This window comes from Hippocampus guttulatus, chromosome 1 (genome assembly GCF_054856545.1).
Source record: "Hippocampus guttulatus isolate MCC_2025c chromosome 1, RoL_Hgut_1.0, whole genome shotgun sequence".
In the NCBI taxonomy this organism is placed as follows: domain Eukaryota; kingdom Metazoa; phylum Chordata; class Actinopteri; order Syngnathiformes; family Syngnathidae; genus Hippocampus; species Hippocampus guttulatus.
Genome location: NC_141261.1, coordinates 21,026,362 through 21,042,047, shown reverse-complemented (window position 1 = coordinate 21,042,047; position 15,686 = coordinate 21,026,362). Strand labels below are relative to the sequence as shown.

The following is a 15,686-nucleotide window of genomic DNA, read 5'->3' as shown; positions in this document are numbered from 1 at the left end:
GGATGCTTGTTGTCCTATTTAAAACTAAGAGAAATACCAAAACAAATCTTAAATACTCAAACTTCATTGACTGTACAAACAAACTGTGCATTCTCATGTCCTCTTGATCCTTCTTTTGGGGTAAGAGTCAGACAATGCTCATAGTTGCTGTACTGAAGTCCTTTTCAATATGTTGATTTTGGAGTGACTTCAAGAAACGATTAAAACCCCAAAATGAAATTCATGTTTCCAGGCTACAAACGATTCACAATGTTGTTACACTTGCTTACACAGTACTACTGTTTCATATAATTGCTTTATATTCATGGTCGAGAATATTTTTTTTCCATCCAAACATTTACTTCCAATTGTTTTAGGGTCGAGTGGGTTAGTGTTCGGATTTAAGTACAAACTGAGTTTACACCACCCCCGGAGGAATGGGAACTCCACAGTGAATGGTTCCCACCACCTTGTGAAGGATGGACAGTGTGCACTAAATGGAGAGGATTTCAGTGTTGGTGAAATTAGACGGCCATGTTGACAGATTAGTGCATCTAATTGTCCTCCAAAAGGAGGTGTGCAGTGCAAGTCAACAAAAAGTAACCAGGGAAGCTGAATGGCGGCTGTTACCAGGCTACCTTGGAAGGCACAAAACAAGTCAAACATGAAATCACAAAACCAAACATCTTCAGCTTTATGTACACGTTATCTCTTTGAGCCTTTAAGGTACCGAGAAAAGTGACTGCCGGCCATGTGGAACCGACAGTCTCGTCAGGTCCATCGGAACCCTGTGAAGTTCAACCCTACTTTTCTTCGATGTTAATCGAGAGAGGGAAAGTCAACTACAGTCGCGTTCTTGATTGATTGAGATTTTGTTGTTGTACAGGAAGAAAAAAACCGCTGGCAGCGTGGGAAAAACATACAAAGGAAAACATTGGATGGCCTTTCTTTCGACTGTTCAACCTCATCCCGAGCTTGAAATGAACTGAATATGGTCGTACAAGTCTTACGGGACATTGCAATCTCTAGAAGCACAAAAACGCTGTTGGCTGGGCTTCGTCCACAATTTGCCCAAAATATAGTGTAGAAGACGAAACACCTAACCACCATGTGTCTTTACAATAACAGCAGTCAGTTCACACAACATGAACAAAACTCATTGACACATTGTTGAGCCCATGCTAGCTAGCTCTAAACAACAACATGTAACCTGAAACATTTGTATTTCTTCTTCTCGGTATGATCACTATGTAAGTGAATCAAAGAGGGAAACTAGCTTGCGTGCGCAGAAGTTCTGTTTTTGTGCAATGTTATGAAAATGGGCATCGTATATTGTTGAGAGTAAATAGTTATTCTTACAAGTCTGTACTTTATTACTTAAGCTTCAGTTGAATCACTGCTCTCGTTATGTCTCGTGTCTTTCAATCTTTTCTTCCACAAGTATCCGTACTTGTACACACTGAAACACAGAGTGTGAAGAATTAAATAGGCAGGTGTATGTAAGATGTGAAACACAAGGAGATGCAGAAGTTGCGTGTCGCATTTCACAGCACAGTCACTCATTGCTGGTTACTAACAACAACCATTGTCAGAGGTCAGACTTGTGTGAGCCTTTCGGTGCACCTCCTCCAACAGTGTTTGCTTCCGTAGCTCCTTCGGTTGCCACAACATGCCAGGTTGTTGCCAGGCAACGGTGCACTTATAAAACAGCGTCCCGCTTTTGGATGCAACAACATCCCCAAGCGCTCGTCTCAGGTGAACAAGAGACCACTTCAGCAGTCATGGTGAGAAGTGAACACAAACATTCCGATCGATTCACGCGTAAATGAAACTTAAATTGTGTTACTTGGAAAAGATTTACGACAGTGTACGGTTTAGTTCTTGTTCTTGACATCTGAACAACATCTCCCTGCAGCGTGAATGTATCTCCGTCCACGTTGGCCAGGCTGGGGCCCAGATTGGCAATGCATGCTGGGAGCTGTATTGTCTGGAGCATGGCATCCAGCCGGACGGGCAGATGCCCAGCGACAAGACCATCGGAGGAGGAGATGACTCCTTCAACACCTTCTTCAGTGAGACCGGAGCTGGCAAACACGTTCCCAGAGCAGTCTTTGTGGACTTGGAGCCCACAGTCATCGGTGAGATGGCACAAGACCGGTGCACGTAGTTTCATGAGAGAACAAACCCTCCAGTCATTTACAGTATGCAAAATGTGTATCTATCAATCTTTGCCTACTGCTGTAGATGAAGTACGCACAGGAACCTACCGTCAGCTCTTCCATCCTGAGCAGCTGATCACTGGAAAGGAAGATGCAGCCAACAACTACGCCCGAGGTCACTACACTATTGGCAAGGAGATCATTGACCTGGTTCTGGACAGGGTTCGAAAACTGGTGAGCTTTACAGTACTGGATAATCTAATCAGAGGTACTGTACGTTTTTCGACGTATGACTGTCTTCACTCTGGCAGGCTGACCAATGCACTGGACTCCAAGGTTTTCTTATCTTCCACTCATTTGGAGGAGGAACTGGCTCTGGCTTCACTTCTCTGCTAATGGAACGTCTCTCAGTGGATTATGGCAAGAAGTCCAAACTGGAGTTTGCCATCTATCCGGCACCTCAGGTGTCAACGGCTGTTGTGGAGCCATACAACTCCATTCTGACCACACACACCACCCTGGAGCACTCCGACTGTGCTTTCATGGTGGACAACGAGGCCATCTACGATATTTGCCGTAGGAACCTGGACATTGAGCGTCCCACCTACACCAATCTCAACAGGCTGATTGGTCAGATTGTCTCCTCCATCACCGCCTCGCTGCGCTTTGACGGCGCTCTGAATGTGGACTTGACAGAGTTTCAGACCAACCTGGTGCCTTACCCGCGCATCCACTTCCCGCTGGCGACCTATGCGCCCGTCATCTCGGCAGAGAAGGCATACCATGAGCAGCTCTCCGTCGCAGAGATCACCAACGCCTGTTTCGAGCCAGCCAATCAGATGGTGAAATGTGACCCTCGCCATGGCAAGTACATGGCATGCTGTCTGCTTTATCGTGGGGACGTGGTGCCCAAAGATGTCAACTCCGCCATCGCCACCATCAAAACCAAGCGCACCATCCAGTTTGTGGACTGGTGTCCCACCGGCTTCAAGGTGGGTATCAACTACCAGCCTCCAACTGTAGTTCCTGGGGGAGACCTGGCCAAGGTCCAGAGAGCCGTGTGCATGTTGAGCAACACCACAGCTATCGCCGAGGCATGGGCCCGACTGGACCACAAGTTTGACCTGATGTACGCCAAGAGGGCCTTTGTGCACTGGTACGTTGGCGAGGGGATGGAGGAGGGAGAGTTCTCCGAAGCCAGAGAGGATATGGCTGCCCTGGAGAAGGACTACGAGGAGGTGGGCACAGACACCATCGGGGATGAAGAGGAGGAAGAGGGGGAAGAGTACTAACTGTAAATGCAACACTATTTACTATTTACAATTCACTATTTAACATTCACAGGCTTTTGCTCTGTCGCATGTGAAGTGATTCTTTGTATTTAAATATTTTTCACTGTATGGCACAGTAACTGTTCAACTGATGTAAAATGCAATACTGTATCATGTTTGTCCTGCTCTCCTCCGCTTGTAAGATTGCATAACGAGAAGCTATAAGCACATCTCGGGTGAACCAACAAGTCTGTTGCTGGGTGACCGGCATTTCAGACCTCACAAGAACTTTGTCAAATGAATTGGTTCATTGTTGTGACTGTCTTTATTCAACAACACAATTTTATATTTGCCAATAAATTCTCTCAAACTATACAGTGTTCTCAAACTAATTTTTGTCATGGAACACATCATAGTTATGGCTTCCCACAGAGGCCAGTAAAACCTGTTCAGATTATTACATTTATTTTAAAAGCAGGATTGGTAACACAAAATGTTTGCAATGTCTCAACATTTTTCAAAGTGAAGACAATTTGCAATTTTGGTATTTTAGCAAGAAACATAAAATTAGCACACATAAATTGCTTTTACGAGCTACATAAAATGATGTGACGTCCAGATCTGGCCCCTGGTCCTTGAGTTTGATACGTTTGATGCTCCACTCTTGAGTTTTAACTTTAATAGCGTCATGGAAAAAAAATCTGTCCTGTGGTCTTAATATCATAATCGAATATATTATATGTAGATTGTTGAGGAGAGTCAGCTTTTCGTTTGCTTCTTGCTCTCCTTGGACACAAGTCCTTTTATACCTCTGTAAGGTGGAATAAAGACCAAACACCACGTCGTACTTTTTCAGTTTATCACAGCACAGCACAAATCGATTTGGGCTTCCGAGAGTTTCAGATTTCTTTCGGAAGCGTCAAAGAAACACATACATGAGATTATATAGGGACAATATGATAATGAGAGGCGGGGAGGTACGCCTCTCATGCAAATCCCTGAAACAAAGAAAGTAACATGTCATCTAACCCGGCGTGGCTGGAAGAAGTTGGGAGCGGTGGGGTTCGAGGGCACTAAAGGTGATTGTAAACACAGCGAGCAGAAAATACCTTTAACAGCATTCTACATTGTTTCTCTCAAGTGCCTGAACAAACACAACTAGCAGAGAGGAACAACACCATAACCATTAAACCTACCTAAGCAAAAACTAGAGACAAAGAAGGTCAAGCAAAGTTCGACCTTGAAATGATGACGAAGTATAGACCACTGCTGTTGGTCACAGATCTTGAGATTAGGGTTCCTCTTTGAGGGCACTTGACAGCCTTCAGGGATTTATACAAGGTGGTGGAGACAGGAAAACCCTCGGGGGCTGTTAATTAACCAAGTGAAAATAGGACCTAAACTTCACACTACAGTCTTTGTTTTAAGTACTTCAGCAGATGTTCAGGACAGAGACTAGTGTCAATAGTTCTCATAGCAAGATGAAATTCCTCAACAATGTTCTACTACTACTTCTAGCGGAATATTTCCTTAACAAGATACATCAGCAATACACTGCATAACAGGAAACCTGGAGAATGAACCACTACGGTTCATCAGGTGTGCCCAAGTCCAGTGCTGCAAAGCCCCTGTCCTGACAGTTTTAAATGTTTAACCTCCTCCAAAACACCTGATTTAAAAGATATTGTGATCAGCAAGCTTTGCAGCTACTGCACTACCCCGTCATTCGGTTAAAACGATACAATTCATTGCTCCATATGAATTACAGTATAACAATGACAATACAAATTAACACCAGCATGTTGGTGCGGCTCTGGACAAGTGTTACATTTTCTCACGGAAAATTATTAGTTATGAAATCAAATGAACCCCCTTACGTTTTGAAAACGTGTCCTAGACTCATTTGAAGTTTGCAGGGGCGACAGTTAAATCGTGTACTGGCCTTTTAAGGGTCACGTATATGTAGTCAAGGCAATGTTGTGTTTACTTCCGGGTTATCGTGGCTCAAACAAGGGGGACGCAAACACGCCCAGGGCGCGGAGCAAAGCGGATTAAAGTCCCGCAGAGATGGCGGGGGAGGAGATGGATCACATTCCTGGTAAGTAAAAAGCTTATTTTATCTTTTTAACGCGTGTTTGATTTAAAGTCCTCCCAGCTGCCGTCGTTCATTACAGCGGTCAAATGGTATACAGTACAGGATGAAAAAGTTCTCGTTTGAAAGCAACGTTAAAGTCGAAACGTCATGTATTTAAATGACCGCTTCTCTGTCAATGACTCGCACATTTAAGGTTCATTTGATACAATACGACGCACTGTTAAACAACTAAAATTATGATGATTTAAATCTTTTTTTTAACTAACTTATATACATTGACTTTTCTGTTCAACATTTGGTGGTGATGAATTCGTGAAAAAAAAAAAACTAGGAAACGAACCAAAACAAAACATTTTCCTTTGTCATCGTCTTGCAGAATCCGGAGCAGTTTTCACATTCGGGAAGAGTAAATTTGCAGACAACGTTCCCAGTAAATTTTGGCTTAAAAATGATGTTCCTCGAAAAATAGCCTGTGGTGATGAACATACGGCCTTATTAACAGGTAGGTAACTGCTCATCTCTCCTTTCTAACAATTGTAGCTTCGGCATCTGTTAAACTATATCATGAGTTTTGTTTACTAGTGAAACATTTTCACAGCAGCTCTTGTGTTTATCTTCACAGAAAATGGGAAACTATTCACGTTTGGCAGCAACAATTGGGGACAGCTCGGTCTGGGATCCAAGATGACAGTCAAGAAGCCCACTTGTGTCAGAGGTCTGCCTTTTGTCAACCAATTGTGAGCAGCATACTGATCCAATGTGCACTGAATTATGCTTCGTGTGTATTGTTTGTATTCAGCTCTCAAGTCAGAGAAAATCCAACTCGTGGCCTGTGGAAGAAACCATACGCTCATCTGTACAGGTCAGAATCACATAATCGCATGGAGACTTTTTGCCACTCTTCTCACGTCTTCCTTTCCTCTCTAGCTCAGGGGCATGTGTACGCCACAGGCGGCAACAGTGAGGGTCAACTGGGTCTCGGCGACTGCGATGAGCGAACGTCCTTTCAGAGACTGAAGTTCTTTGATTCCTGCGGGCCAATCAAAATGCTTGCTGCTGGTTCAAACACGTCAGCTGCCCTCACTGGTGAGACACTTGAGGACTCACATGTCAGCTGTCGATGGCAGTTGGAGCTGCAATCACTCATCGGAGTCAAGTCAATTATATTTCTTTAGCGCCATTTTGCGACAGAGATGATCATTGTGCACACTAAACAGATCAAGAAGCACACTCTTACGTGAAAGAAAACCAACTGAACCCAAAATGAGCAAGCATTTCAAGTCAAGTCAGTTTTATTGTCAAATATGCTCTGTGTGCAACGTACAGCACAGATGAAATTACTTTTCTCTCTCAACCACAGTGCAAACATGTAGTGCACTGAAACACACACAGCTAAAAATAATAGCAGCAACCTGAACTGCATAAAAATACATAAAGACATAAATATATAACTATGAACAAATAAACATTAAATAGCAACAACAGACAACCATGGGCACTTGTGATTATTGCGGGTTAAAGCTTAGGTAGTGAATTGTTTCAGTGCAATAATCGGATGTCAGATGCTGGGGGGGGGGAGAACATGGAGGGAGTTGAGTTTTCTGACCGCCTGGTGGAATAATGCACAGAGACATTGCAGTCTTGGCAGCGAGGACAAGGAAAACTCCCTCTTAGGAAAAGGCCCTGGCTCTCTGAGGTGATACGAGAACAAGGGGTACAACAACAATAGAAATAGTCCCACGATGATACTGGGCCACTTCCAACATCACCATCCCTTGGCTCACCACCATAAATGGGAAATAGATAATGGTGAATGGTGATTGCTTTTCTTTTTTCCCCATCTCCTCATCTAAAGAGAGCGGTGAGCTGTTCATGTGGGGGGACAACTCAGAGGGTCAAGTCGGCTTGGGGAAGGAGAGCCATGCATGTTTGCCTCAGGAGGTCAGCGTGGGACAGCCCATCACATGGGTGTCCTGTGGATACTACCACTCTGCATATGTGACAGGTGTGCTAAAATATTTGTAAACTGTATCTGGAATATATATGTGGAAGCCGATTGGGGAAATGGATGCTTTCTGCTTGTCTGAACATTTTGGAAATGCCAGAAACAAACAAAGAAATATTACACATGGTCTATTCAGCAATGCAGTTTTGTAGCTTATGAATGATCTAATGGCTCACATCTTTGTCAGTCACAGTCAGGAGTCATGACAGCTTGGCACGTAGTTTACTGCCCACTATTTTGGATTTTAGTAAATCAGGCTCCATGTTTTTTTTATATGTATATTTGTGACTGTTAGCGGACGGAGCTCTGTACACATTCGGAGAGCGGGACAGTGGTAAACTGGGTCTGGGAACAGACCAGCTGGCTCGTCATCGATTCCCTCAAATTGTGAAGAGCATGCCTGAGCCGGTCACTCAGGTGGCCTGTGGTGGCGGACACACTGTGGCCATTACGGGTAAGAACAAAAAACAAAAACAAAAGAATTGTGTTGAGTAGACTTATTGGCAGCATACAATTGTGTTTTCTGTCTTCTAGAGAATGGAGTTTATGCCTTCGGCCTGGGTCAGTTTGGTCAGCTGGGCCATGGCACATTCATATTTGAATCACGGCTGCCGCGCCAAATAGAGCACTTCAAGAAAGGTCGAGTGTGCCAGGTGGCATGCGGCGAGAACCACTCAGCGGTCATCACAGGTGTCTTGACAGCTGTGCTCTTGTTCTGTCCCATATCGTCGGTGAAATGGGAACCAAAAGCAAACATTTTAAACTACTTAGAATTATTTGAAAGTAAGGCTGCAACTAATACTCTTTTAATAATCGATTAATCTGTTGATTAATCAGTGAATAGGGTTAAAAAAAAACGTTTCCATTTCCATGACATTATTTCAAATTGGCAGTGCAAAAAATGCACAAACATACGTTACCGGTAATTATGCTTCACTTACTGGTTTGATTCATAACATCAGAAAAAAAGGCAAAAATGTTCATCATTGTTTTCCATAATAAAAACAGATTTTTAAAAAAAAAAACTTTTGATTCAACACAAAGATAATCAGTCTGCTTTCAAAGAGGACTACACAAGGTGGAGAATATTTATTGAAATTTTGGCAATTTCAAATTAAAAAGGGAAAATAAATGATTCCTTGATTATAAAAAATAAATACATTTGATAATTGATGACTTGTCAATTAATCAAGTGTTGAACCTCTATTTGAAATTAAATGCAAAAATTTTAATTGCTGTCAAATTGCTCTCGACCTCTCACCTGTTTTTGGCGTTTGGTCAAGTAAAATCTTCAATTTGAGCCCGTCCGTCAATTTCAGTCGACAGCAGAATGTGGAATTGGACAGAATGGTGGCCCTCTCAGATAGATGAAAGTGGACTGATTAATATGCTTGATTCTTATTCCACAAAATTAATCGGAATACTGTACCGTGTTTGGACTAGCAGGGCTACATACAAAATATCCTTATTTAGTTTAGTACAATTGGTGACATCTTTATAAGCACTTTTTAAAAGTCACACAAACACAATCTTGTTTTTTTTTTTTTTAATGAATATATTTTTGTTGCCGTTTTATTCATCTTACCACCCATCTCATTTTTTTAAGGTCCTATGTAAATGAAGGTTATTTCTGTTTTCAGAGAGGGGTCTGCTTTACACCTTTGGTGACGGCAGACATGGCAAACTGGGTCTGGGAGAAGAAAACTTCACCAACCAGTTCAAGCCAACTCTGTGTCCGCGCTTCATCAAGTGCCAGGTCCAGGAAGTATGTCGTTTCCTTCACACGGAATCACACATGGGTGACCATCACAAAGCTTGAATGATGGGACCGCTTGCAGGCAGTTTGCGGCGGTTGCCACATGGTCGTGCTGGCGCGACCCAGAGACGCGAGCTGTGGCGCGGTCTTGCTGGAAGACAATGACGTGACTGAGGATTACCTGGAGAAGCCGTATGTGGAGCTACTGGGCGACCTGGGCGACACCTCCAACCCGGCCCGTGTTCGCCGCAGGGAAAGGGTGGGTTGAACACATGCACATGTACTTCTGCTAAGGCATGGCGAGACAAAGCAAGGCAGTTTTATTTCCTGTGTATTGGGCATTTCACACACAAGGTAGCTCAATGTGCTTCACAGAGTTACAAAACAATATTTAAAGGCAAATAATTTTGACAACAGTTAAAAAAAACACTCATTTAAAAGATTTAAAAGCAAAATACTTTGCTAAAATTGCTAACAGAATGTACAGAGCAAGAGCATGGTTTTGGAAAAAATGACCACAAATACCGGTACTCTAAAAGACCTTAATCATAGGTATGGGGGTGGGGTTGGGGGCATCGTTTTTCACCTGGATTTAAAAGCATTTCCACTTGGAGCTAACTTCATCTCCGTTGGCATCTTATTCCACTTGCATGGAGCATAACAGTTGATTGCTGCTGCACCATGTCTGCTTTGAACACTGGGCTCCACTCATTGTCCTGAGTCTGCTGACCTCAGAACTAGGTTTGAATTCCATGAGAATTTCTTTCGTGTATTCAGGTCTTAGCCATTCAGTGATCTATAGGCCAGAAGCATAATTGTAAAATCTATTCTACAGCTGGCTGGGAGCCAGTCTAAAGTCTCTAGAACAAGAGTAATATGTTCTGATCTCTTTGTTCTGGTCAGGACCCGAGCTGCAGCCTTCTAAATGAGCTGCAGTTGTCCGATGTTCTTCTGAGGGAAGCCCGTCAAAAGACCATTATAATGATCAAGTCCACTGGAGATAAAATCATGGATAAACTCCTCCTGATCTGCTCGTAGCATGCCACCCTTTTCAGTGTGGAAAGTCGAAGACTGTTTTTAAAGATTGATTTCATGTGATTGCTGAAAACCAGATCCGAATCAATCAGCACACCAAGGTTCTGGTCCTGGTCTTTAGTCTTTAAAGACAGTGAGTCTTTAGTTTTTATGAACAGCAGTCTGCTTTACTATATTGCTGAAATTAATTTCTGAAGTTTTGTTTTGATTCTGTTTGAGGAAATGGTGGTTCAGCCACTTTTTAGTTTGTTTTAAACAGTGGCACAGGACCATAGTTTAGTGAAGCTAAGTATGTTTTAGAACCTGTTGTGCTTTGCCAATCGCACCACCAAAGGAACATTTACCGGAGCAGTTTGGCACCATGTCCGGAACATCGCCCACGGTGACATCAAGCTACCTCCAGCCACCACCTCCCGTCTCCAGCCACACCACCGTGCCCAACCTGCCTTCATCAGAACTGGCCCACAGAAAGGTGCTCCATAGCGCTCATCGACATGGCAACAAGGGTATCTACCTCACTCCATCTTCTCTGGTTCACTGACCGGCAAACACCCAGTAATATGAAAAAGAATGTGGAAGTATTAGACATTATACATTTTCATCTCTATACTGGTCCATATGCAGCAGCATGAACTTGCTGTGACATCCTTACGAATGAATTTCGCTGTTTTTTCAGAAGATTTGATTGACGAATGCTTGTTCCTCAAACTGCGTTGTACATGATTAGAACCGTCTGCGGGCCAGGGTGACGACATTGTGGAGAGCCTGAGTGACACAGACAGTGTGAAAGGCTTGGGAGAAACTACAGATTTCCTCAACATGGTGAGAGAACGAAAGCCCTACCAGCCGAAGTGGTGTTTGTGCTTACGGCTCCTCTCGTCCTTTCCGGTTAACAGACCCATATGATGAAGATGGATCCTGGTGATAAAATACTCACGCTTTCTCCACTTCACAAGGTGACTCACACGTGTTTCGATGACCCTCTTCGATCTTTATACGTGAGCTTCCAATACAACAGATCTTTTCCATTCTACATTCTGCTGAGGATTTCTCTTTTATAGCGATTCGTAGTGCTGTCACTAGCAAGTGTCAGCTCCAAGAGAACAACTGACTCCTTCCCACCTCGTAGCCATTTATCCTCAGGTTTTATGACTTGAGATTGTGTGATTGTTCTGTCCTGCCTTTCCGCACTCGCTAATGCATGCCTCTTTTCTATCCTCTTTCTCTCTGGTTCCTGGTATAGAAGAAGGGTAAACACGGTAAAACCTTAACGAGTCAGAAAGAGAAACCATTAAAAGAGAGCAAACTCTCGGAGCGGCCCGGCTTCTCGTCAACGTCGCTATCCCATAAGCGTGAGGTTGTGGCTGCTCGCAAAGCGGCGCCCGCCAAGCTCATGAGGAGCTCAAGTGCCCGCTCTCAGAAGATGACCAAGCAGAACAAGGAGAACCGTATCGCAGCTTCCAAGCAGGGTTCAGCAGACTTCAAGAAAGCAGCGGGCAGACGGCAGCTTCAGCCATCGGCATCCTCGATTCAGCAAGAGAAACTCCAACGGGAACAAAAAGCCATTTCAAAACAATACAAAGGAAAACCAACCCGAGTCACAAAGCAGTTTTCAGACTTCAGTTTAAGCGATGCGTGTGAATTGAGCCCAGAACAGCGGCCTGAGGGGGAAGCTAAACCCAAGCAAATCTGCTCCAAAGATCCTAAAACATCAAAAAATGAGAGAAACAGAAAAGAGGCAGAGTCCAAAAATGCTGAAGATATGCCGTCTTTGCACCTGGTCGCTGGAGCTGCTTCGTTGCTCCAGGAGGTGGCGGCCTTCACTTTGCCTTCGCCGTCTGAGAGCAGCCACCATGTCACCTCGGAAAGAGCGACCCTGTCTGACAGCAATCGCTCTGCCTTGAGTGTCAGCAGCAGTCCTTCAGCCGAAAGAGGAAGACAAAGCCTTCAGGACTCAGTCAAACAGGACGAGGAGGACGTTGACCGGGACGGACAGACAGAGGTTGAAGAGGAAGAGCGGGTGAGCAAGGTGACAAGTGCAAGCGAGCAAGAGGTGACGGCAAGTCAAAACTCTGAGAAAGTCACCGAACAAGACGATAGTGACACTCTTAAGCCAGAAGACAAGTCAGGAACTGATGAGGAGGAAGAAGGTGAAAGTGTTGAGGAAGTGGAGGAAGAAGAGGAGAAAACCCAACCTCTTGGAAAAGAAACAGAGGACAAAGGGAAAGAGAGCAAAGATTTGAGTGTTGAAGAAGAGACAGAAGAAGGGGAGGAAGAGTCGGGTCATGAATCAGAATGTGAAGACAAGGAGGAGCATAGAAGTGAGGAGGAAGAGGAAGAAGAATCTGCTTCTTCGAAGGAAAGTGGTAATGACATGTGTGAAGAAGAGGAAGAGGGGGAAAGCAGCGAGGAAGGAGAAAGTGGAAATGAATCAGGAGAAGGTGAGGAAGAGAAGACTGAAGAAGAAGAGGAGGAAGAGGAGGAGGAGGAAAATGAAGAAGAGGAGGAGGAGGATGAAGAGGAAGAGAGTGAAGAGGAGCAGGAGAAGGGAAGTGAGGAGGAGGAGGAAAATGAAGAAGAGGAGGAGGAGGATGAAGAGGAAGAGAGTGGAGAGGAGGAGGAGGCGAGTGAAGATGAGGAGAGTGAAGATGAAGAGGAGGAGGAGACTGAAGATGAGGAGGAGACTGCAGACGAGGGCAAGACTGAAGAGGAGGAGCAAGAAAGTGAGGATGAAGAGGAAGAGGAGGAGAAGGAGGAAGAGGTAAAAAAGAAACGTGCTAAAGCTCAGAGACGACCGAGGTCAGGATTCAAAGGTAATGCAGCTGGCGAGTCAGAAGAGTTCTGGGATGACGTTCTACCGCAGTACCTCAACCTCAGATAACCCTTACGGAATATTCTTGTTCTATTTTGATTGGAACTCTTCACGCCTAAACCAATGCAATTGTTGTTCTTTATTCGATTTTAACCTGCATTTTCTAATAAATGGTCGCTTAATTTAATTTTATTTTTTTTATTGTAATATGAAATGCAGTGGCGGTCGAGCATTTTGGACCTGGGCCTTGAATGGGGACGTAGGGATCCTCCTCCACCTTTAAATACCACCACTATTGCATTGCAAAATAATATTGTATATAAAAAGCACAAGGGCGGCCCGGTAGTCCAGTGGTTAGCACGTCGACTTCACAGTGCAGAGGTACCGGGTTCAATTCCAGCTCCGGCCTCCCTGTGTGGAGTTTGCATGTTCTCCCTGGGCCTGCGTGGGTTTTCTCCGGGTACTCCGGTTTCCTCCCACATTCCAAAAAAAACCATGCATGGCAGGCTGATTGAACTCTCTAAAAATTGTCCCTAGGTGTGAATGTGAGCGTGGATGGTTGTTTGTCTCTGTGTGCCCTGCGATTGGCTGGCAACCGATTCAGGGTGTCCCCCGCCTACTGCCCGAAGACAGCTGGGATAGGCTCCAGCACCCCCCGCGACCCTAGTGAGGATTAAGCGGTTCGGAAAATGGATGGATGGATGGATAAAAAGCACAAATGTTCACTGCGTATTTGAGGATGGATCATTACTAAAGCAAGAAAAATTGAACAACTCCAGACCTCTTTGGTACGTTCCAAAATAGCAATTGGCAATCAATATTCATCTAACAGCATGACAAAAGCATAAAAACTTGTCATCTACATGTTGTTATGATTCCCACTTGATCGAGGCAGCACACGTCCCGTTTCAATATGATTGGCCGCATATCGCAACGCAGGACAGAACAATGCCGACATCAAGGTGAGAGTGGTGAATCTGAAATCTGGTTGAAAAAACAAATAAATAAAAACAGCCATCGCCTTATAGTTTGTATGTGTCTAGAGCCAGCACGAATGACATTGAAGGCAACGAGCAGATTATATTGACATGGCAACGCAGGTTTCTGTGTTGCCAAACTGATTGGCCCACAAAATCCTAGCGAACACATGACAAGAAGCTGGGCAGCCAAGACGCGCACTGCGAAATGTATTTAATACACTGAAACGATGGAATGCAAATGCACAGTATCTAGGGTAGGTCAGTGCTTCTGATCTTGTTTAGGCCAGCAGACAAGGCCTTGAAGACCCCAACTGCATGCCATTGATGAAATGCTTTCCGACGTTCATTTGGGAAGTTTGTTGGGTTTGGGTTTTTTTTTCCCCGATGTGTAAGTGCCACATGGTAGGGTAAAAATTCAATCTGGACTCACATGCTGTTGCTGCAGGATGAACCTTAGCAGGTGGGGCTTGTTTTCTTCTCCTGTTGATGATCCCAACCCCTTCCTCTAGTCATTTCCCATCCATTCCTGCAGTAGCGTTAAATGCTGCTACTCTATCGGTTATTGTGTTCTGATTAGGTTAGGTAGAGAAAGACTTTTGAGTCTTAAATATCTCCCTACTCTTTTGTGTCTTAGCTTCACCCTTGTCTGACTGAGAGCACAATTGAAAACGCAGATGCTCCTCAACTGCTCTCCTTTGTTTAATTTACAAACCTTTTGTCAGGACTTCACCAAAGAATCCGGTCAGAGTGACAGCGAAGGTGAGGAAGATGAAGAGGATGAGTCGAATCAGGATGACGATGCAGGAGGAATGCCTGCGCAGGAATTGGGGGAATCTCTGCAGAATGTTGTCAAGCTGTCGGAAGAATTTCCCCCTGTTGGGAAGCCGCACAACGAAGCACGGGAGCTTTTCAGCACAACACCCGAAGGCAATGAGGATGACAACGGTGCCGATGAAAAAATACTTGGTGACATGCCACCTGCCAATGGGACGGCAGACGTTGTCTCAAAGAGACAATCAGGGTCTACCAAAAGAAAGGTGAACACTTACAAGTAAAATTACTGTACAAATCCTTCTTTCGATTTGGTGTTAAGTATCGTTTGGACAGATGTGTGAGGCTATTGGCATTTGACAGAATTTGTAGTTTTTGTAAGCTTCAGATTCCCTTGTCCTTGGCACGCCAGTTAATATTGGAGCAGAGTTGTAAAACTGCTACCTGGCAAGACGTCTTTTTTTTCTGTCCCCAACTGTAATTCAGCCCCAGTTTGAGATTTATGAATGGCCATCACACTGCTTCAATGCGTGTACAATCGACGCCTTCCATGGCAAACTTCTCGAAACAAGCCACGCAGCATAAGGCCTGCGATTGCCACCAATGGTAAAAATACTGCTCCTATCGAAGGTATTCGCACAAAGTCAGGGAAAGTCAACCAATCACGGCTCACCTGTTTTCTGAGTTTGGTCATAGGACATTTGCAAGCGGAGCTGTGATTGGTTATTACCTGAACCCTGAGCAACTCTGATGTCATTTTCAATTGACAGTAAGTGGCAAAATGGCCGCCCCCATGAGATGGATATAAACAAGTGGATTTTAC

The 15,686-nt window shown here is 44.3% G+C and overlaps 2 protein-coding genes and 1 long non-coding RNA gene across 6 annotated transcripts; 2 read left to right on the top strand and 1 right to left on the bottom strand.

Annotated features, from left to right (window-relative positions):
* Nucleotides 1-958: 958 nt before the first annotated feature.
* On the top strand, nucleotides 959-3,784 carry LOC147210924 (tubulin alpha-1A chain-like). The gene is made up of 4 exons (XM_086118387.1): nucleotides 959-1,763; nucleotides 1,895-2,117; nucleotides 2,224-2,372; nucleotides 2,450-3,784. The coding sequence occupies exons 1-4, from the start codon at nucleotides 1,704-1,706 to the stop codon at nucleotides 3,428-3,430; spliced, it is 1,413 nt and encodes a 470-aa protein (XP_085974513.1). The 5' UTR covers nucleotides 959-1,703; the 3' UTR covers nucleotides 3,431-3,784.
* A 1,628-nt stretch (nucleotides 3,785-5,412) lies between these two features.
* On the top strand, nucleotides 5,413-14,966 carry rpgrb (retinitis pigmentosa GTPase regulator b). Of its 2 annotated transcripts, XR_015101665.1 has the most exons (15): nucleotides 5,413-5,507; nucleotides 5,881-6,006; nucleotides 6,127-6,219; nucleotides 6,304-6,366; nucleotides 6,432-6,590; nucleotides 7,360-7,509; nucleotides 7,805-7,963; nucleotides 8,044-8,199; nucleotides 9,150-9,274; nucleotides 9,348-9,524; nucleotides 10,635-10,806; nucleotides 11,028-11,122; nucleotides 11,197-11,256; nucleotides 11,544-14,552; nucleotides 14,815-14,961. XR_015101665.1 is itself a non-coding variant. In XM_086118375.1 (14 exons), exons 1-14 carry the CDS (start codon nucleotides 5,477-5,479, stop codon nucleotides 13,179-13,181), a joined length of 3,204 nt encoding a protein of 1,067 aa, XP_085974501.1. In that variant the 5' UTR covers nucleotides 5,413-5,476; the 3' UTR covers nucleotides 13,182-14,966. The 2 variants fall into 2 exon arrangements, 1 of the variants encoding a protein (XP_085974501.1); XM_086118375.1 differs by having other exon boundaries at nucleotides 11,544-14,966.
* LOC147210923 (uncharacterized) lies at nucleotides 9,141-11,559 on the bottom strand. 3 transcript variants are annotated; one of them, XR_015101673.1, is made up of 6 exons: nucleotides 11,144-11,559; nucleotides 10,953-11,065; nucleotides 10,645-10,837; nucleotides 9,852-10,061; nucleotides 9,447-9,551; nucleotides 9,141-9,286 (listed from the first exon to the last, which is right to left on the bottom strand). It is a non-coding gene; the product is annotated as an uncharacterized LOC147210923 (long non-coding RNA). The 3 variants fall into 3 exon arrangements; XR_015101669.1 differs by lacking the exon at nucleotides 9,141-9,286 and having other exon boundaries at nucleotides 9,421-9,551; XR_015101672.1 differs by lacking the exons at nucleotides 9,141-9,286; nucleotides 9,852-10,061 and having other exon boundaries at nucleotides 9,450-9,551.
* Nucleotides 14,967-15,686: the final 720 nt, after the last annotated feature.

Bases quoted from the DNA above. Each gene is read 5' to 3' on its own strand.
- LOC147210924 (XM_086118387.1), top strand. From the start codon at position 1,704: ATGCAACAACATCCCCAAGCGCTCGTCTCAGGTGAACAAGAGACCACT. The intron at 1,764-1,894 runs GTGAGAAGTGAA...ATCTCCCTGCAG, and splicing joins AGACCACTTCAGCAGTCATG to CGTGAATGTATCTCCGTCCA. The intron at 2,373-2,449 runs GTGAGCTTTACA...TCACTCTGGCAG, and splicing joins TGGACAGGGTTCGAAAACTG to GCTGACCAATGCACTGGACT.
- rpgrb (XM_086118375.1), top strand. From the start codon at position 5,477: ATGGCGGGGGAGGAGATGGATCACATTCCTG. The intron at 6,591-7,359 runs GTGAGACACTTG...CCTCATCTAAAG, and splicing joins CACGTCAGCTGCCCTCACTG to AGAGCGGTGAGCTGTTCATG. The intron at 8,200-9,149 runs GTGTCTTGACAG...TTCTGTTTTCAG, and splicing joins CCACTCAGCGGTCATCACAG to AGAGGGGTCTGCTTTACACC.